The 21,544-nt window shown below is 42.9% G+C and overlaps 2 protein-coding genes across 2 annotated transcripts in view; one reads left to right on the forward strand and one right to left on the reverse strand.

The window, feature by feature from the left end:
* The window catches only part of LOC111966893 (voltage-dependent L-type calcium channel subunit alpha-1D-like), a 123,598-nt gene extending 120,832 nt beyond the window's left edge, over positions 1-2,766 (forward strand). Inside the window, 1 exon segment of the mRNA XM_070444620.1 lies at positions 532-2,766. Within this exon segment, the coding sequence (XP_070300721.1) occupies positions 532-830 (299 nt within the window). The 3' untranslated portion in view covers positions 831-2,766.
* Positions 2,455-12,183, reverse strand: chdh (choline dehydrogenase). The gene is made up of 8 exons (XM_023990768.2): positions 12,044-12,183; positions 10,630-11,402; positions 9,821-9,972; positions 9,624-9,753; positions 6,563-6,697; positions 6,256-6,398; positions 5,441-5,543; positions 2,455-5,219 (listed from the first exon to the last, which is right to left on the reverse strand). The coding sequence occupies exons 2-8, from the start codon at positions 11,378-11,380 to the stop codon at positions 4,801-4,803; spliced, it is 1,833 nt and encodes a 610-aa protein (XP_023846536.1). The 5' UTR covers positions 11,381-11,402; positions 12,044-12,183; the 3' UTR covers positions 2,455-4,800.
* Positions 12,184-21,544: the final 9,361 nt, after the last annotated feature.

Below are 21,544 nucleotides of genomic sequence, written 5' to 3' on the forward strand. Positions count from 1 at the left end.
GTTCATCAGAACCACAGCTACCAGCACACAAGTCTACGCCTAGATAAGATAGATCTAAAAAACAACATAGGAAGTAAATGTAGCATGTATTCCAAATAATGCAAACTGAAAGGAATGAAGAAAAAGAAGGAAATTCTGAAGAATTAGCGGCGAAGCAAACCAGCTTGATAAAGACATGTTAGAACCTGATAGGGTAACAGAGAGTAGATAGCAGCAGATACAAGGAATTATCAGGAAAGATGGTACTACTCTAATTGATTCAACAATTATCTTCAAGACCCCTAACCCGAAAAAAACAAGGCAAAAAGGCGAAAAAATTCATACACCACAAAATACCAAGACACACATCCACCCTACTGGGACAAACAACACACACACCACACGCACACACCACACCACACACACACACACCAACACACACACCACACCACACACCACACACACACACACACACACACACACACACACCACACACACACACACACACCACACACACACACTTTGATTGACTTGCAATGATAATGTCTTTCCCTCCTTTTCAGGTGTTGATTTCAGAAGGACTGGGGAAATACGCCAAGGACCCCAAGTTTGTGTCGGCGACCAAGCACGAGATCGCGGACGCCTGCGAGATGACCATCGACGAGATGGAGAGTGCCGCCAGCAACCTGCTGAACGGCAGTATGGGTAATGGGGCGGGGGCAACGGACACAGTGACTTCCACGAGCCTCAGGGAGCGCAATCTCGAGGACTACAGCGATGAGGAGCCGGACACGCGCGGGAAATACGAGGAGGATCTGACTGATGAGATGATATGCATCAGCACCCTATAGCAGTCACTCACACTAGACACAGGCTGCGTCTGACATGGCACCCTATTCCCTACAGTGTGCTTCTAGTGCACTATATAGGGAGCGATGTGCCTCTTGGATGCAGCCAACAACCATACAAACAAGAGAACAAAGTGCCTTTCTTTCTGTGGAATGAATGGATGGATGAAAACACTGCCAGCTGGAGGAGTGGAGGGATGGAGTGGCACGCCAAAGATCCAACTTCAGAGAAGTCCCGCCCCTTCCTCTCCGTCTGTTTTGCAGCACCCAATGAAACAGAGAGTGAAAGAGAGGGTTGTCCCAAAGGGGATGCAGTAATGTTGGGTTTCCTCCTCACGACTTCATACAGAAATCACATATCAGTGAAATTAAGTTCCAGTCCTCAGCCATATCCCCCCTGCCTCCCGTTTGCCTTACCGTCTGCACAAAGATACTAAGAGTAGTCAATCATAGACGGCGAGTGGCGGCCATTTTACAGACCGCATTTTGAAACTGTGACCAACCAACATGAGAAAACGGTGTACTCCAATATCACACTCACTCCTGCCCAACCAATCAATCTTCAGGGATGACTTAGCAGCCATAATATTTTAATGAAAGGAAAATCTATTAAGTTGTAGATGTATTTTAAACCCTCTAAGAAAAATCGATTATTTGAAAGAGATACTTTATATGTAGTTATTTATGGATCGTTACAGGTATAACATATTCCCCATGCCTATGAAATAGATAAGTATCATTTTATTTGGAATGAATATGAAATGTTTTATGTTTAGCCTTTTTTTCACTACTTTAAGGGGAATCATGTTGAATACTTTACCTGAAGTGCACGTACAGTATGTTTCTACAGAAATAGGGTTTGCCATTTACCAGCTTAGCTCACTGCCAACAGAAAAAAAAATAGTAACGCCAGGTTAGTGGGTTTGATTCCCAGGATCACCCATACGTAAAATGTATGCACGCAATGACTAAGACGCTTTGGATAAAAGCAGCTTCTGAAGGGCATACATAAGGACAACTTGGTACTATCATGGAAATGTGTTTCTGTCCTCCCAACGAAAGTGCTCTTTCAAAAAACACCAAAAGAGAAAATATATGCTTTAAAAGACACAGCCATTGCCAATAAAGCTGTACAATTCAAATGCGTTTTCCCAAACTTGTGACCCGGGTTTATGTTGACCTAGACGTCAGGGATCTTTGTGAAATGGCGTCACGAAATGTAAATTCCTTGCCAATGGAGTATTGTTTACAACTACTAGGGTTTCCTCAGCATAACTAGCAGCTTTCTCTCGACACAGAACAACGCTCTCAGTTCAACACATGAATGGTGGAGGGCATTTTAAGATGGCCGCCAATAGTGACGGCCACTCTCTGGGTGTTTTGACGAATGGGGTTAAAATCCTGACATAGTGGTAACAATACCCACTGCGTTAGAAGTTATCACTGGTTCAAGTATATTTCAAATGTAATTAAGATGGTGAGACTGTACTTTTCCTTGTATGTCGTTACTGAGACCTTTGAATCGGTGACCTGCCAAGTGATACGTGACGGTATATTCCATTAAAATCATCTTTATTTATACTGTATGCCAATGATTGAAAAAAAGACAACCTTGAAACAGCAAAGGTTTGTTATACAACTTGTGCAATTCACAGCTTTATTTTTTTGGACTACTTCTGTTTTAAAGATGCATTGAAATGTTGATGGTAATGTTAAAACCTGTACAGAATGTGTAAATGACAGTTAAAATGATTCACTGTACTTGAAGATTTCTACCTGCTTAATGTTACAGCTAATTCCACTTTGTAGCAAATTAGTATTTTTTTTTACACATTTGCTTTAGTGTCTTGAATATTTGCCTGGAAATACAATGGACTGCTGGTGATTTTCTAATGTTCACAACTGAATAAACTCCACGGCACTGAATGCCTCCAGAGGACAGCATCTGTGGTCTACGTACTCAGCCGGCAGGAATTAGAAAAATAATCAAATCTTACAAGGATTTCTAAAGAATATTATTTTCATAATCACAGCTGTTGAGTCTGCGCTAAAATCGGTGTGGAAAGCGTTCATGTAAGGTCCTAGATTCAATCAGCTCAAGGGCTCCACTCAATCAGATCCACTTTACCCGACATCCGCCTAGTGGTTGTTTTGACGATGTTGGAGGTGGAACTGCGTTAGAAATGTCGAATCCACCAGCGGTCCTTTATACCTAAAGCGGACATTGCCATTGGTTGCACGAAGTCGCATTAACAGAAATCTCATGCAGCCTTGTTTACAAGTTTGAACACTYGAATGTGAGATGTAATCTACACCTGGATTAGGCTGATAGAAATCCTCATTTCGTTTAATGATTTTCATTTTGAGCGTCATTATTTCTTTATAGCCTACATTTTCTGGTTCTGAACTTCTAACGCAACTGGGACGGGTGCCGCTTCGTGACAATGATCACAAGAGCAGCTGCTCATCAATCTGACAGCTCCAACGCAGTTACACCTCAGACACTGCCAAAACATCCGCTGTGTTGGCTATCGCCGGTTCACGCTTGATCTGATTTAATCTAGGCCCGAGATTACATCTCGCATTCCAGTGTTCGAACTTGGAAACAAGGCTGCATGGGATTTCTCTTAAATGTGACTGTGCGGCCAATGGCAATGTCTGGTTTAGGTATAAAGCCGGGAGCCACTTGTGGATTCGACAGCTCTAACGCTGTCCCACCTCAGACACCGCCAAAAGAACTATGTGGATGTCGGTTAAAGCTGATCTGATTGAGTAGAGCCCTAAGACAGAGAAGTCACATTGTTAAGGCTAGCATGAACATAAGGGTTAATACTATGCAAGCGTATGAGAATACTGCTGTAACATTGTTGCAGCTCTGCTCAAATTAAGCAATAAAGCACAAGGGGGTGTGGTATGTGGCCAATATACCACGGCTAAGGGATGTTCTTTAACCATGACGCAACGTTGAGTGCCTGGACACAGCCTTTAGCCGTGGTATATTGGCCATAAACCACAAACCCCCGAGGTGCCTTATTGCTATTATGAACTGGTTATGAACGTAATTAGAGCAGTACAAATACATGTTTTGTCATACCTGTGGTATATGGTCTGATATACCACGGCTGTCAGCCAATCCGCTTTCAGGGCTCGAACCACCCAGTTTAMAATAATCAATAGATTACCATAAGATGTATCATACTTCATTTAAGGCACTTCAATCAAGACAACATACTTCAAAGACACTTTCATGATTGGCAAGGCAACTCAGGCGACTATCAAAAGCTTAAATCCTTCATGTAAATCTATAAATAATTGTAAACATAAATGTAAGAATAATACCCAGAGAACTTGATCAAATCACATCAGAAACTCACTGGGAAATGATTTAGTCTTTCAAAGGTTGATTAATGTTTCTGAATTCAGGTAACTACCTTTATCTAATGTTTACCACAAAGAAATTGAATTATTTACTTGATTTATTATTCATATTAAATGTCAATGGTGCAGTTAAACAGACTTCCCAGCTCTCTCTCTCATTGTAAATGAAGAGAGGGGTTGGACAGAAAACCAGCATTATCAGGAAAGTAGGGAACACTGCAATCAACAGTGTTGTAGTTTGTTGGTTAGCATGCCTTGGCACTTTATTGACTTCCAACGGAGTCTACTACATCTTCATGATGCTGAGTATTAAATAACGGAAAAAAGAAATCAGCTGCCACTGAGAACCTTGAAGGTACAAGCTCTGCCAGAATTTTACACCAATGGACGGGTTAGACAATGGAAGGCTTATCTGTACTTTTTACGCTGCGTTTTTTTWWTWWWAWWWTTTTTTTTTTTACATATCAATCATAAAAAATAGAAACTTTGACGGTAAAGACAGACGGTTGTGTACATGAATACCTAGCATCCACCTCTGGCTGTTCAGGGCCTTAGGAGATGGGTACGCTGCAGGTTCCACACGTCTGTGTGAAGCTCATCGCTGGGTCTCTAGAGATCCAGGCTGGTACACAGGCACCCCGGGGTCGCTGAGCGCCGGTCGCCCTCTGATGATGTCAGCAGCCTTCTCCGCGATCATAATGGTGGGGGCGTTGAGGTTGCCGCTGACGACGCTGGGCATGATGGAGGCGTCGACCACACGGAGGCCCTCGAGGCCCAGCACGCGCGTCTCTGGGTCCACCACCGCCATTGGGTCAGATGGAGAACCCATCTTACACGTGCAGGACGGATGGTAGGCGCTGTCTGCCTTGTGACGCACAAACGCATCAATCTCGGCGTCTGACTGACACTCAGGGCCTGGCTGTACCTCGGGCCCCCGGAATGGGTCGAAGGCCTTCTGGGCGAAGATCTCCCGAGAAAGCTTGACACACTCCCTGAACTCCCATACATCTGTGTCTGAGGCAGAGAGGGGAGACACACAAGTCATCAACCACACAGGGCCTGTTTCCCAGAACCAGATTAAGACTACACCTGGACTAAAAAGGCATTTTCAATGGAGATTCTTCATTGAGCATGATTTTCAGTTTGGGAATAGGCTTAATCTGGGTCTGGGAAATAATCCATTCAGATAATTTTGTTAGGCATGGTCTGGTGACAGTATGCAAGGCTCAACTTACCTGTTGAGAGGTAGTTGGGCTGGATGATTGGGTGATCTAGAGGGCTGGCGCTCTTCAGCTTTAACCATCCAATACTGGTACTTCTCATTGGTCCCACGTGAACCTGTCACATCAAAACGGGCCAATCGGTTTCCAGTATCAACATTAGTTCATATTTCAGAGACGTGACAGGTTTAGCATGACGACAAACATAATGAGTTTGCTTAAAGCACAAGCTGATCTGCTAACAGGTTAAGGTTCATTGCTACTTCATGGGGAAATCCTAAGTACATGCGAGTGTGAACTTGTACAAACTATAGTAGATGGTCAATTATTGTAGTATCATTATGTCTCATCTAGGCGCAGTGGCACAGCTTCAGAAAATGTCTCTAGAAACATCAATGTGACAATAACATTGTCCGTTATGACCGAAGGCAGCGGTTGATAAAGTACTTCCAACATTTCCATATAAATTGCAATAGGAATGGCTACAGATTCTGAGGAATTGGGTTATTCAAACTACATGTGTGCCGTTGTTGCCCCCATTCAAAACAYTGGATTGAATTAGGTAAAAAGGCACATAGAAAAGGTTCAATAAAATGCAAGTCCTGGTGATAAAGTTCTAAAATTCTCGCACACTTCAACTGATACCACAAGTGTGAATGCATCTCTGGGAATGCACTACGTGTGTGCGGGTATGAGTGAGAAACGCATTTCACAACATGCGAAGCCTTGGATGAATCAGAGCATGGACATAAGAGGGTGTTCAGCATGGAGAGATTTATTGGGTGTAAGGACACACATGTCCAAAACACACATCCACACACACAGCTTACCTGATAAGCTTCTATCTTGGAGGCGACACGGCCGTGGTCGATGACCTGCGAGGGCAGGAAGTGGAACTGGATGTCGGGGTGGGCCACGCCTCCTCTGCTCCGGATGAAGCCCCCACTCTCCAGGTGGGCTGTGGCCCCGTATCCTGGGAGGCAGGTGCCATGGTTAAACAATTTGGATGCTAGACGCAATTCCAGTGAAATTACATTCTCACAAAATAAAAACGAGCCATCAGAACCGRCGCTGGTGTGTTTACCCTGTGTACTTGTTTGACCTTGTACCTGCTTGACTTGTGTAGCTTTGCTGTACCTGTATATTGGAGGAGCCACTCCAGGCCAATCTTGACCATGTGGAAAGGCTTCTGGGCCTTGTACAGGGTGATGGGCTGAGTGCACTGCTGCTGAACATACAGCTCCAGGTGGTCCTGAAGATTACTGCCCACTCCTACAGATAGGAACACACACGTCAACATTATGTAAGGATATACTCTCCACAACTTGAACACACACACACACACCCTGTATATGTAATCATTAGTGAATGTCCTTGAGCTTTGCTACAGCTGCTTTAATGTATTTCACTGGCTCCTTATTATTTGTATATAACTAATTGACTTCTGGAAACTTGCCTCAATGGGAATGTCTTACTATGAAACCTAACAGACTTTAGTCGTCAAATCAAATCTCATTTGTCCCGTACACACGGTTAGCAGATGTCAATGCGAGTGTAGCGAAATGCTTGTGCTTCTGGTTCCGACAGCGCAGTAACATCTAACAAGTAATCTAACAATTCCCCAACTACCTAATACACACATATCTAAAAGGGGTGAATGAGAATATGTACATATATGAATGAGRGATGGCCGAGCGGCATAGGCAAGGTGCAATAGATGGTATAAAATACAGTTTGTACATATGATATGAGTAATGTAAGATATGGAAACATTAAAGTGGTATTTAAAGTGACTAGTGATCCATTTGTTCAAGTGGCCAGTGATTGGGTCTCCATGTAGGCAGCAGCCTCTGAGTTAGTGATGGCTGTTTAGCAGTCTGATGGCCTTGAGATAGAAGCTGTTCTTCAGTCTCTCGGTCCCAACTATGATGCACCTGTACTGACCTCGCCTTCTGGATGATAACGGTGTGAAATGGCAGTGGCTCGGGTGGTTGATGATCTTTTTGACCTTCCTGTGACATCGGGTGRTGTAGGTGTCATGGAGGGCAGGTGGTTTGCCCCCGGTGATGCGTTGTGCAGACCCCACCACCCTCTGGAGAGCCTTGCAGTTGAGGGCGGAGCAGTTGCTGTATCAGACTGTGATACAGCCCGACAGGATGCTCTCGATTGTGCATCTGTAAAAGTTTGTCAGGGTTTTTGGTGACAAGCCAAATTTCTTCAGCCTCCTGTGGTTGAGGCCCTGTTGCGCCTTCACCACATTGTCTATGTGGGTGGACCATTTCAGTTTGTCGTTGATGTGTACGCCGAGGAAGTTAAAACTTTCCTCTTTCTCCACTGCTGTCCCTTCGATGTGGATAGGGGGTGCTCCCTCCACTGTTTCCTGAAGTCCACAATCATCTCCTTTGTTTTGTTGACGTTGAGTGAGAGGTTGTTTTCCCGACACCACACTCCGAGTGCCCTCACCTCCTCCCTGTAGGCCGTCTCGTAGTTGTTGGTAATCAAGCCTACTACTGTTGTGTCGTCTGCAAACTTGATGACTGAGTTGGAGGCGTGCATGGCCATGCAGTCGTGGGTGAACAGGGAGTACAGGAAGGGGCTGAGCACGCACCCTTGTGGGGCCCCAGTGTTGAGGGTCAGCGAGGTGGAATGTTGTTGTTTCTTACCTTCACCACCTGGGGGCGGCACGTCAGAAAGTCCAGGACCCAATTGCACAGGACGGGGTTGAGGCCCAGGGCCTCCAGCTTGATGATGAGATTGGAAGGTACTATGGTGTTGAATGCTGAGCTGTAATCAATGAACAGCATTCTTACATAGGTATTCCTCTTGTCCAGATGGGATAGGGCAGTGTGCAGTGTGATGGCGATCGCATCATATTGTTCTTTAGTCGTAGTGTACTAAGTTTAAATTTGTTTCTGTTCTTGTCCATTAGTGTTCTGTATTTTCTCATGTTCTATGTTTTGTGTGGACCCCAGAAAGAATAGCTGCTGCTTTTTCAACAGCTACTGGAAACACACACACACACGCATACCACTGCTTGCTACTGTGTTAATTATCTATCCTGATTGCCTAGTCCCTTTTACCCCTACCTACAGTGCATTTGGAAAGTATTCCAGACCCCTTCCCTTTTTCCACATTTTGTTATGTTACAACCTTATTCTAAAATGGATTAAATATTCATTTTTCCTCAATCTACACACAATATCCCATAATGACAAAGTGAAAACAGGTTATCATTATTTTGCAAATGTATTAAAAATAAATAACAGAAATACCTTATTTACATAAGTATTCAGACCCTTTGCTATGAGAGTCGAATTGAGCTCAGGTGCATCCTGTTTCCATTGATCATCCCTGAGATGTTTCTACAACTTGGAGTCCACCTGTGGTAAATTGAATGCCAAGTGTCAACGTCTGGAGGAAACCTGGAATCATCCCTACGGTGAAGCATGGTGGTGGCAGCATCATGCTATGGGGATGTTTTTCAGCAGTAGAGACTGGGAGACTAGTCAGGATCGAGGGCAAGATGAATGGAGCAAAGTACAGAGAGATCCATGATGAAAACCTGCTCCAGAGCGCTCAGGACCTCAGACTGGTGCAAAGATTCACCTTCCAACAGGACAATGACCCTAAGCACTCAGCTAAGACAAAGCAGGAGAGGCTTCGGGACAAGCCTCTGAATGTCCTTGAGTGGTCCAGCCAGATCCTGGACTTGAACCCGATCGAACATCTCTGGAGAGACCTGAAAATAGCTGTGAAGCGACGCTCCCCATCCAACCTGACAGAGCTTGAAAGGATCTGCAGAGAATGGGAGAAACTCCCCAAATAAAGGTGTGCCAAGCTTGCAGTGTCATACCCAAGAAGACTTGATGCTGTCATTTTTTTTTAAATCATCAATTTTAGAATAAGGCTATAACGTAACAAAATGTGGAAAAAGTCAAGGGGTCTGAATACTTTCCGAATGCACTGTACAAATTACCTCAACTTGTACACTGACTCAGTATCGTTACTCCTTGTATAGCTTTGTTATTGTGTTACTATTATTATTTGCACAACTTCTTACATTTTAACTCTTCATTGTTGGTTAAGGGCTCGTAAGTAAGCATTTCACGGTCAAGTCTACACCTGTTGTACTTGGCGCATGTGACAAAATGTTATTTGATTTGAAGACAATGGAGGTCAGGTGGGGTCATTAGGTCACCTGGTAGATGCTGGACCACAGGGATGTCTAGCTGTTTCAGGTCATCAGCGTTGCCCACCCCCGACAGCATGAGAAGCTGTGGGGAGTTGATGGCCCCACCACTGAGAATGACCTCCTTTTCAGCAAAAACCTGAYAGAGAAGAGATGAATAGAGATATGTGAGGGGATATAGGCTGTTGAATTTCCCAAAGACCTACCTGCTTCTTCTCCCCGTTCTGAGTGTACTCCACGCCCACAGCTCTCCTCCCATCAAACAGGATCCTGGTGGTCAGACATTGCACCTCTGTCCTCAGGTTGGCTCGGTTAAGGACCGGCCGCAGGTACGCACTGGCTGTGCTCCACCTCTTACCTTGGGGACAGGGGGGTAGGAGAAAGAGGGGGATGAGAAGAAGATTATGAAGAGATAAGTCTGTCCCTACTTCTTTTACTTGTACAGATAGAGGCGTGTGCATACACTGAGTGTACAAACATTAGGAACAACTTCCTAATATTGAGTTGTACCCCCTTATGCCCTTAAAACGGCCTCAATTCGTCAGGGCATGGACTCTACAAGGTGTCGAAAGCGTTCCACAGGGATGCTGGCCCATGTTTACTACAATGCTTCCCACCGCTGTGTCAAGTTGGCTGGATGTCCTTTGGGTGGTGGACTATTCTTGATACACACAGGAAACTGTTGAGCGTGAAACCGAGCAGCGGTGCAGTTCTTGACACAAACTGGTGCGTCTGGCACATACCACCATACCCCGTTCAAAGGCACTTAAATCTTTTGTCTTGCCCATTCACGCACACAATCCATGTCTCAATTGTCTCAAGGCTTAATAATCATTCTTTAACCCGTCTCCCCCCCATTCACCTACACGGATTGAAGTGGCTTTAACAAGTGACATCAATACYGGATCATAGCATTCCCCTCAATTCACCGGGTCAGTCTGTCATGGAAATAGCAGGTGTTCCTCATGTTTTGTACACTCAGTGTATGTGCGCATATCTTTAATTCATCCCCTACCTTCATAGATGGTCATGTCCATCCAGCCCAAGCCCTCCTGCTGAAAGCCGTTCATGTCGTTAGTGAAGGGGTACCCAGCCTGCTGGCCAGCCTCTATGAAGGCCCGGTGTAGAGGGTGGTTCGTCTTCCCCCGGGACACATGCAGGGGCCCGCTGCCTCCCCGGTACCGGTCGCCTCCCAGCTCGTGGCACTGGGCCTTGCGGAAGTATGGTAGGCAGTGGTCGTAGTCCCATCCCTCCGCCCCCTCCCTCTGCCAGCGGTTGTAGTCCTCACCGTGGCCCCGGATGTACACCATGGCGTTGAGAGAGGAGGAGCCACCCCACACCCTGCCGCGGGGCCAGTACATCACCCGGTTGTTCACGTGCTCCTGGGGCAGGGTGTGGTAGAACCAGTTGACCTTGTCGTCACACAGGTTGTAGGTGAGGGCGGCCGGCATGTGGATCTTCCAGGAGAGACGGACGTTGCCCAGGGTCCTGTCCTTAGGGCCGGCCTCCAGCAGGAGCACTGACTCCTGGGGATCCTCCGTGAGACGGTTGGCCAGGACGCAGCCCGCCGAGCCAGCGCCCACGATGACATAGTTGAAGGACGTGGTGCTGGGTTTGGCTGCTGTGGTGCTGTACCTGGGAGAGGGGTCCCAGTCCCTCCTTCTGTTCAGGGCATTGGGGGACCCTCTTAACCAGGCTGACACACACCTGCCCACTCCCATCCCCATATTGAACCCAACTTTGCCTGAAGCAGCTGCAGAGAGCATCCTGATGTCTCTGATGGCACACCTGCACAATAAAATACATCACAAATAAATATTACATGTTTTTGTGTTTAGAAAAAATAACAGATGATTTCAAGCAAATCACTTCCGAGGTCAAGGATATTATGTAAATGCTTGGAAAACAGAAGATTAGTGGAACAAATATTGTAAAAACAGCACAACTCAAAGTCCATGCACTGCCGGTCACATGATGCGCACAAGTTTGAGATTCTAGGAACAAGATGACCAAATTAAAACTTGATACAGTACCCTACTTGTATCATATTGCTAGTCTCGTTGAATAATGTATGGGCTTTACGCACTATACTGGGAGGGGCTATAGATAGGTGGAATTAACGCCTTCCTTCTCGAGTTTCAGTTTCAACATAGCAAATCTRTTTTTTTGAGAGAGATTAAAGTTAAATGTTTGCGTCAACTATATTTTTTTGAAATGACGTTTTTTTGTACGTGTCAGTAAAAACACATATGTGTCTGTTATGAAAAGATGCAGGCAATAAGACGATAAAACTTTGGAATGGGGTCACAGCAATTCACAAAACGGCGAAGAAGTTTGCGAACTGTGGTTAACACAAAGTGTCATTAAACTTCGCCCACTTTATGTGGTTAAACATGGAAATAACGGGTGAAAAAAACGTGTTTACTTACCGTTATGCTTGATCGCATCGACCTATATCTTTCAACACTGTCACACTCTGCAGAGACAAGAGGGAGGAGTTTACGGTCTGCTTGCCACGGGATGCTTGATTTGGCTTGCAATGCGCGCCGGGAACAGCAAAGTGGTAACGGTCCCACAATGGTCTGTCCTACCTAACAACATATATAACATCTCAAATCAAATTAAAGTTTTTTGACACGTGCGACGAATACAACAGGTGTTTCACCTTACAGTGAAACGCTTACTTACAGGCGCTAACCAGCAGTGTAATTTTTAAAATAAAATAAAAGGTATTAGGTGAACAATAGATAAGTAAAGAAATAAAAACAACAGTAAAAAAGACAGTGAAAAATAACAGTAGCGAGTCTATATACAGTAGCAAGGCTATAACAGTTGCAAGGCTATATACAGGCACCGGTTAGTCGGGCTGATTGAGGTAGTATGTACATGTAGGTATGGTTAAAGTGACTATGCCAATATGATAAACAGAGAGTAGCAGTAGCTAAAAATAGGGGTGCGGCGGGGGGTAGCCATTTTAATACCTGTTCAGGAGTCTTATGGCTTGGGGGTAAAAACTGTTGAGAAGTAGTAGAGAGAACAGTCTATGACTGGGGTGGCTGGGGTTTTTGACAATGTTTAGGGCCTTCCTCTGACACCGCCTCGTGTAGAGGTCCTGGATGGCAGGCAGCTTAGCCCCAGGGATGTACTGGGCCGTACGCACAACCCTCTGTAGTGCCTTGCGGTCGGAGGCCGAGCAGTTGCCGTACCAGGCAGTGATGCAACCGGGTCAGGATTCTCTCGATGTTGCAGCTGTAGAACCTTTTGAGGATCTGAGGACCCATGCCAAATCTTTTTAGTTTCCTTTGTCGTGCCCTCTTTARGACTGTCTTGGTGTGTTTGGACCATTCTAGTTTGTTGGTGATGGACACCAAGGAACTTAAAGCTCTCAACCTGCTCCACTACAGCTCTGTGAATGAGAATGGGGGCGTTCTCGGTCCTCCTTTTCCTGTAGACCACAATCATCTGTATTGCGAATGCTGTGTATCGGAGTATAGACAGAGTGAGGACAGTAACATTTGTACTCTCAACAACAACAAAAATTGTTTAAGGAAAATGTTTTTATATATATATATATATATATATATGTTTAGCTCACATAATATAATTTAAATGTATGCATTAAGGTGTATGTAATATAATAAACTAGTCAAAAAAGAATGTAGATTTTAAAAAATGCATTTCTATAGCTTCCAAAATATGTTTTTACAACGGAGGAGGACTACCAAGATGGCTGTGGTGTGGCTTCAAAACAGCGCCCCCTGGTAGTCATGCAGGGTTCATACACATCATTGGTCCTCTGGACCCTGCAATCCAGAGCTCCGGGTGCCAAGCGCACCTAACGGTACATACTGTAGCTTGTCCTCATATTTAACCAAGACTCATCTTCAGTAGGCGGATGGATTTGGGGCTCTCAAGAGTTTATTTTAGGGCAGACTCTTTCACGTGATATTTATTTTGCAACTACAGATGACTAAAGTTATATCATTTTCAATCATGAGGACCTTGATTTTGATTTTATTCTCTTAATTGCTTACTGCTCAGCCATCACCCTCAATTGTAATTTTATTTATCCTATAAAAAACAGGCACATTTTATGTGAAAACGCTTTGATGCAATATTCATCTTTTGAATTGTTGTTTATTTAAAATCCACAGTGTTACCTGTGAGAAATTAGAAGATGGTGAGTTAGTAGTCTCCCGGGTGGCGCAGTGGTCTAGGGCTAGCTGCGCCACCAGAGTCTCTGGGTTCACGCCCAGGCTCTGTCGCAGCCGGCCGCAACCGGGAGGTCCGTGGGGCGACGCACAATTGGCATAGCGTCGTCCGGGTRAGGGAGGGTTTGGCCGGTAGGGATATCCTTGTCTCAGTATGTAAAATGTAATAAAATGTATGCACTCTACTGTAAGTCGCTCTGGATAAGAGCGTCTGCTAAATGACTAAAATGTAAAATGTAGTCCAGGGATGGTTCACCCAGATTACAAAATATTTGTGTTCTCACCTTGAAGGTATGGACAAGGAGAAACTATAATCCACATATGCCAAATGAGTCTCTCTAGTACATAAACTGTTTCTAGACCTGCAAGGGGCACTATCGATGTTCGCTACATTGGTGTCAGAAGTGGGACGCTGTCAATAAATAATGGGTTCTTTTTTTCCACAAGGGATACCACCGGAATGGACAGAGATTCCTGAGGCCAGTCCAACTCAAAGTTGCTCTCCTGCCTGAAGACTGGGGGGCTATTCGGCTGAACATAAGTTAGGTCATCAACATATACAATAGGGAAAGCTTATATTAATTAAATGCATGATATAAATCGATTTGGTGAATTTACAGTGATGCATGTAATAGCAACACATCATAATGTTTGCAGAAAGCATTCACAATCTCACATGAACTTGGACCCATATAAATGGCAATACATACCGCTGTCGTTATGAACCACCTTTGGGAGAAGTTGACCTCAGTGGTCTCGAACAGGTGGGACTACTATAGCCTATTCCTTTACAGCAAACTTAAAATCACAATCATTAGCTGTATTGCTGAATAATTGGAATAGTGAAAGGTCTATTTGCAAATGTCTAACTCTGTATTATGTTCAGGTAAAACTCATTGAGATCATTTCTCTTTCATACAGCTGTGGTTCTATCACTTTGCACCTGCAGAGCCAGGTTTCCAGCCAATCATCATTGCTTACAATCTCCCGCCACCGGCGGTAGGTGAATATTCAAAGTATACGACATGCAATGAACGTTTTTTTAAAGTATTATTATTATATTTTTTTATTCCTCTGTCAATTTAATGGTGATATTCGTTTTTTWATTTATTATAATAACATAAATAATTAGCATATACTGATGGAATTTACACTACACTGAACAAAAATATAAACGCAACATGCAACAATTTCAAAGATTTTACTGAGTTACAGTTCATGTAAGGAAATCTGTCAATTGAAATAAATAAATTAGGACCTAATCGATGGATTTCACATGATTGGGAATACAGATATGCATCTGTTGGTCACAGATATCTTTTAAAAAAAAGGGAGAGACATGGATCAGAAAACCAGTCAGTATCTGGTGTGACCACCATTTGCCTCATGCAGAGCGACACATCTCCTTTGCATAGAGTTGATCAGGCGGTTGATTGTGTCCTGTGGAATGTTGTCCCACTCCTCTTGAATGGCTGTGCGAAGTTGCTGTATATTGGTGGGAACTGGAACACGATGTCGTCCACGTCGATCCAGATCATCCCAAACATGCTCAATGGGTGACATGTCTGGTGAGTATTGAGACCATGGAAGAAGTGGGACATTTTAAGCTTCCAGGAATTGTGCACAGATCCTTCRGTCATGGGACCGTGCATTATCATGCTGAAACATGAGGTGATGGCGGCGGATGAATGGCACGACAATGGGCCTCAGGATCTCATCACGGTATCTCTGTGCATTCAAGTTGCCATCGATAAAATGCAATTGTGTTTGTTGTCCGTAGCTTATGCCTGCCCATACCATAACCCCACCGCCACCATGGGACACTCTATTCACAATGTTGACATTAYCAAACCGGTCACACACATGAKTCCATACACGAGGTCTGCCATCTGRCCGGTACAGTTGAAACCGGGATTCACTCCTCCAGTGTGCCAGTGGCCATCGAAGGTGAGCATTTGCCCACTGAAGTCGATTATGACGCCGAACTGCAGTCAGGTCAAGACCCTAGTGAGGARGACGAGCARGCAGATGAGCTTCCCTGAGACAATTTCTGGTTGTGCAAACCCAAAGGTTTCTTCAGCTGTCTGGGTGGCAAAATTMATTTGACATAAACTGTGTTCCCTTTTATTGTGCCTTTCAAAGTGGATCAAGATGAAGAGTCTTTCCACAAGATTGATGACGAGGGAAAACCAGCAAGCCTTCTAATAGTCAGTCTTGGATACTTAGCTGGTGGCACTGGTGGCCTTCTCTCTCTGTGTATGTTTGTTCCAAAGTTACCTACCACCTCTCTTACGTTCTTTGTTTTATAGTAAAATTCCCACTTCACTAAGCTGCCCAAGGCCTTCGGGGTACTTGTTTTCAGTGCTCGTGGTGTACCCTGCAGAAAACCATGTCTTCCAAAGAGCTTTGCTAGCTTTCGCTGAGTGGCATGGTGTCTTAAATTGGACACGGTTGTCCCCCTGTGGCTAAATATGGAAGTCAAGTCTGTAACACATCCCTCTCTTCCAAGCCTTGCTTTCCTCCAAAGCAGTGCCCAAACAAACTGACAGGCAACAACTTTGTTTTGAGAAATTCTTCAAGAATTCTAAACCAGATTAAGCATGTTTATAAGGTACCTCTGTATACACCCTGATATGCTTAATCCGTCTTTTGTTCCTTCTAGGTCTGATAAGGTGTTTGTTGAGTYGAAGGAGAAGGGACTGGCCACAATTGAAGACGTATATATAGATAAGCAATTAGCATCATTCATCCAATTAAAGAATACATTCAAACTCTCTCAATCATATTTTATGTTATTTACCATTCAGACACTATATCAAAGGGACATTTCAAAATGTTGATACCCTCCCTGTACAACATTCGTTTTGGTCCGCTACAGCACCCTCCCAACTCAAAACACCTCATCTCACAGTTTGTCTCCAACTATACTKGTCATCTCAAGGAGACCTGGGGTAAAGAGTTCAGTATTGAGATCTCAGATGATCTATGGGGAGAAGCCCTGTCTAGAATTCACTCCTGTTCAATCAATGAAAATATAAATTAATACAATACAAAGTCATGCATAGACTTCATTACTCAATTTACCCAATTTGTAAGTCGCTCTGGATAAGAGCGTCTGCTAAATGACTTAAATGTAAATGTAAATTACTCCAAAACCAAATTACATAGAATTTACCCCCAGGTCTCCCCACTGTGTGACAAATGTGAAGCTTCAGAGGATTCATTTACTCATCTTTTTTGTCTCTGCCCCCTAAATAGTAATTTTTGGTGGAACATCTTTGATTGGTATTCAAAGGTATATGAGAAGGCCATTGAACCTGACCCAGAACTCYCTCTCTTTTGCTGCTCAGAGTCTGTTCTAAGATCGTCCTGTGAGGAACAACYGGCTCTGATGTTTGGAATGGTGGCTGCAAAAAAAATTATCCTCACAGAATGGAAGTTAGCTATCCCCCTTGCTTCCGTAGATGGCAAGCAGWAAAGATGAACATCGAACATTAAAAATAAATAAAAAATCAGGACTAACTCCTCCAGAAGATTTCAAGATTTGGGGTCCGTTTCCTGACTTTCTGGACTGATTGTGATCACTGATTAGGAACGCTTATTTTTTGTTGTGACTGTCATAGTGTTCTTCTATTCTTGTCCCATGTCTTGCTTAGGCAATACTTCACTTCATATGTCTGGTAGCTGTTTTTGTTTGTTATTTTTGTTTTGTACTAAATTGTAAAAGAAAATCATTTGAAAAAAAAATGCATTCGGATATATAGCTTTTTTCTGTCTATTTAAGGTCTCACAGTTGACAGTGCATGTCAGAGCAAAACCCAAGCCATGAGGTCGAAGGAATACTTTCTGAAGGCACTGTAGTTATCGTCTCCCTTTACTACTGGTCTGTAGGATGCCTTGCACGGTAGTAAACCCCCACGGAAGTAGCATTGGAGGCGACTTTGTCAAATATATCTATAACTAACCCAAGATAGTTCATCTGTGTCGTTTAGTGGGTGCAAATGAAGCATAGTGGAAAGAACAAGCAAGTAGGTGGATAAAGCCAAGCACAAGCTAGCGAGATCCTATTGGCGTGTTGTAGAACGTTTTAGGGAACGCCTCCTCTGTGWAGTGCGCCTGTGCACAAACCCATTCGGTCTGTATTGATGTTGCATGTAATTGTGTGGAGTAAAGAAGGACATAGCCTACTGTCTGAACTAAATTACCTACCTAACTCACATTCGACTGAAAATGTATCAACTACAGTTATTGCGTGTGTTTTTAAATGAGCGTTTAACCGCGGCTGCTGTGGAGATTTTCGGGGCAGTTGAGAAAACGGTAGTGGAGTACCAGGAGGAGAATGATCGTCTACGGAGATTGCTGTGGACCACGCCAGAGATAAAACAATGTAGAATAGGTTCGTATGCTAATCTACTGATAGATAGTTCTACTCAATCAATTAACTGTTTAAGCTACCAGCGATCACCCTTTCAACCATGTTAAGGAGTTGTTTTTAAACTTTTACCGTACATGTATAAAAACAATGTCTGTGTCGCGAAAACGTTTGTTTACGGATGTAACCGTGGTTRTCTGATTAGAGAACGACCCATGGGAAGAATGTAGAATGCTCGAATTTCTTGTAGAAAACACGGACGAGTGTTTTTTTTATTAGTGAATTTAGATGTATGAATATAACATTTTTCCATTAGCACAATTAGATTTTTMAAGTCAAATTGTTTTTCTTTATCATTATTATAGTTAAGGAAACCGAGCAGCACATTCTCCCATAAAAAACAAAAGTCATCAAGAATGTTAAAAATTATAAAACTATGAATATCTTTCCATAATTTTTTTTACATGTAGACAATGCCAAAATAAATGCAAAACTGTTTCTGGATGCTCAACACAAAAAGTACAGTTAATATACATTTCAGGTAATGATTTGCAGGGTAATACTTATGGATCATTCTGAAAGAGACCTCTTTGACCTTGTTAACAAGCAGGTATTTGTGTGGTAATAACCAGACTTTTTTTTAACCAAACAGATATTATTGACAAATGTATTCCAGTAAGTTGTGACATAAGAAATGTATGCAATATCCCTTTGAAATAAAGCACAAATAGTTCTGAGGGAGCAAGGAGAAACACATTTTTCCTATTGGAGAGTCAACTGGAATAGCATCAAAGACTATGGCGAACTTTCTAGGTGTAACAGGGATATTGTAACGAGATAAATATTCCTCATAATTGAGTAACAATCCTTCTGCATTAAAAAGTTGACTCATCAGCAGGATATGATTATTGAACCAGTTCTTACAAAATAAAGACCTCTTTTTATACAAAATATCCTTATTGCTCCAAATGAAATACCTATGCTGGGAAAAATTATGTTTATATATTAACGATTATGCAAGTTTCCTACAAAATGATCTGCTTTTCATAGACAAGTTCATACCTACTTGTCTATGAAAAGCAGATCATTTTGTAGGAAACTTATCAATGTTATAGTTACAAAGTAACATAACATTTAAGCCAACAAAATGGGAGAAGATATAATGAGGGATGAAATTCCAAATTGAAGTTGGATTCTTTAAGAAATGTTTAGCCCAATTTATCTTAAAAGTATTATTCAAAGTAGGAAAATCTAAAAAATTGAGACCACCATATTCATGTGTTCATAACGACAGATTTCCAAATATAATGTGTACAGTTTTTCCAGATGAYGTTGAAAAGCATCTGGTCAACCACTTTACCTATTTTGTTGTCAAGATGTAGGGACTGGGCTGCATAAGTAAGTCTGGAGATACCTTCAGCTTTAGAAAGCAATACTTGACCTTTCAAGGATAAATCCCTCTGCAACCAATGGTTCAGCTTCTTTTTGTTTGTTTTCAATAATAGGTATGAAATTTAATGAGCATCTTTCCTGTTGATCCTTAGATATGGTAATCCCAAGGTATGTTACTTTTTCCTTTACTGGAATATTGCATATAGAGGGTGTCACACAGTCTTTAACAGCAAACAATTCACACAAAGACCAGATGCTTTGGAAAATGTTTATATTTATCACATCGACTGCTCTAGGAATCTGGTCAGCATCTTTCAAAAAGAGGGTGGTGTCATCTGCAAGCTGARTTATGGTAATATCTRTGTCAGCAATAGAGATCCCTTTTATATCGCTGGATTTAACAAAACTTGTAAGAAGTTGGGTTGCAAGCAGGAAGCGGTAAGGTGAAATTGGGCAACCGCTGTTTATGACTTGTTTTCGAGATGATAGTTTCTGGATTCTACCATATTAATGACCTAAGGCTCGTATTTCTGTGTGTTATTATGTTATAATTAAGTCTATGATTTGATAGAGCAGTCTGACTGAGCGATGGTAGGCACCAGCAGGCTCGTAAGCATTCATTCAAACAGCACTTTRGTGCGTTTTGCCAGCAGCTCTTCGCAACGCTGTTTATGACTTCAAGCCTATCAACTCCCGAGATTAGGCTGGTGTAACCGATGTGAAATGGCTAGCTAGTTAGCGGGGTGCGCGCACTCGCTCTGAGCCTTCTAGTAGTTGTTCCCCTTGCTCTGCATGGGTAACGCTGCTTCGAGGGTGGCTGTTGTCGATGTGTTCCTGGTTCGAGCCCAGGTAGGAGCGAGGAGAGGGACGGAAGCTATACTGTTACACTGGCAATACTAAAGTGCCTATAAGAACATCCAATAGTCAAAGGTATATGAAATACAAATCGTATAGAGAAAAATAGTCCTATAATTACTATAATAACTACAACCTAAAACTTCTTACCTGGGAATATTGAAGACTCATGTTAAAAGGAACCACCAGCTTTCATATGTTCTCATGTTCTGAGCAAGGAACTTAAACGTTAGCTTTCTTACATGGCACATATTGCACTTTTACTTTCTTCTCCAACACTTTGTTTTTGCATTATTTAAACCAAATTGAACATGTTTCATTATTTATTTGAGGCTAAATTGATTTTATTGATGTATTAAAGTAATTTAAAATAAGTGTTGTAATTGTCATTATTACAAATAAATTTAAACAATCGGCCGATTAATCGGTATCTGCTTTTTTTGGTCCTCCAATAATCGGTATCGGTAAAAAATCATAATCYGTCAACCTCTAAAGGGGATGAATGAGAATATGTACATATAAATATATGGATGAGCAATGGCGTGCGGCATATGCAAGATGCAGTAGATGGTGAAGAATACAGTATATACATATGAGATGAGTAATGTAGGATATGTAAACATTATTAAAGTGCCGTTATTTAAAGTGACTAGTGATACCTCTATGTAAACATTATTAAAGTGGCATTATTTAAAGTGACTAGTGATACCTTTATTGAGTCCGTTTATTTAAGTAGCCAGAGATTTGAGTCTGTATGTTGGCAGCAGCCCCTCTATGTTAGTGATGGCTGTTTAACAGTCTGATGGCCTTGAGATAGAAGCTGTTTTTCAGTGTCTCGGTACCAGCTATGATGCACCTGTACTGACCTCGCCTTCTGAATGATAGCAGGGTGAACAGGCAGTGGCTCGGGTGGTTGTTGTCCTTGAAGATTCTTTTGGCCTTCTTGTGACATCGGGTGCTGTAGGTGTCCTGGAGGGCAGGTAGTTTGCCCCCGGTGATGCGTTGTGCAGACTGTACTACCCTCTGGAGAGCCTTGAAGTTGAAGTCGGTGCAATTGCCGTACCAGGCGGTGATACAGCCCGACAGGATGCTTTCAATTG

Source organism: Salvelinus sp. IW2-2015, linkage group LG7 (genome assembly GCF_002910315.2).
Source record: "Salvelinus sp. IW2-2015 linkage group LG7, ASM291031v2, whole genome shotgun sequence".
Taxonomy (NCBI): Eukaryota; Metazoa; Chordata; class Actinopteri; order Salmoniformes; family Salmonidae; genus Salvelinus; species Salvelinus sp. IW2-2015.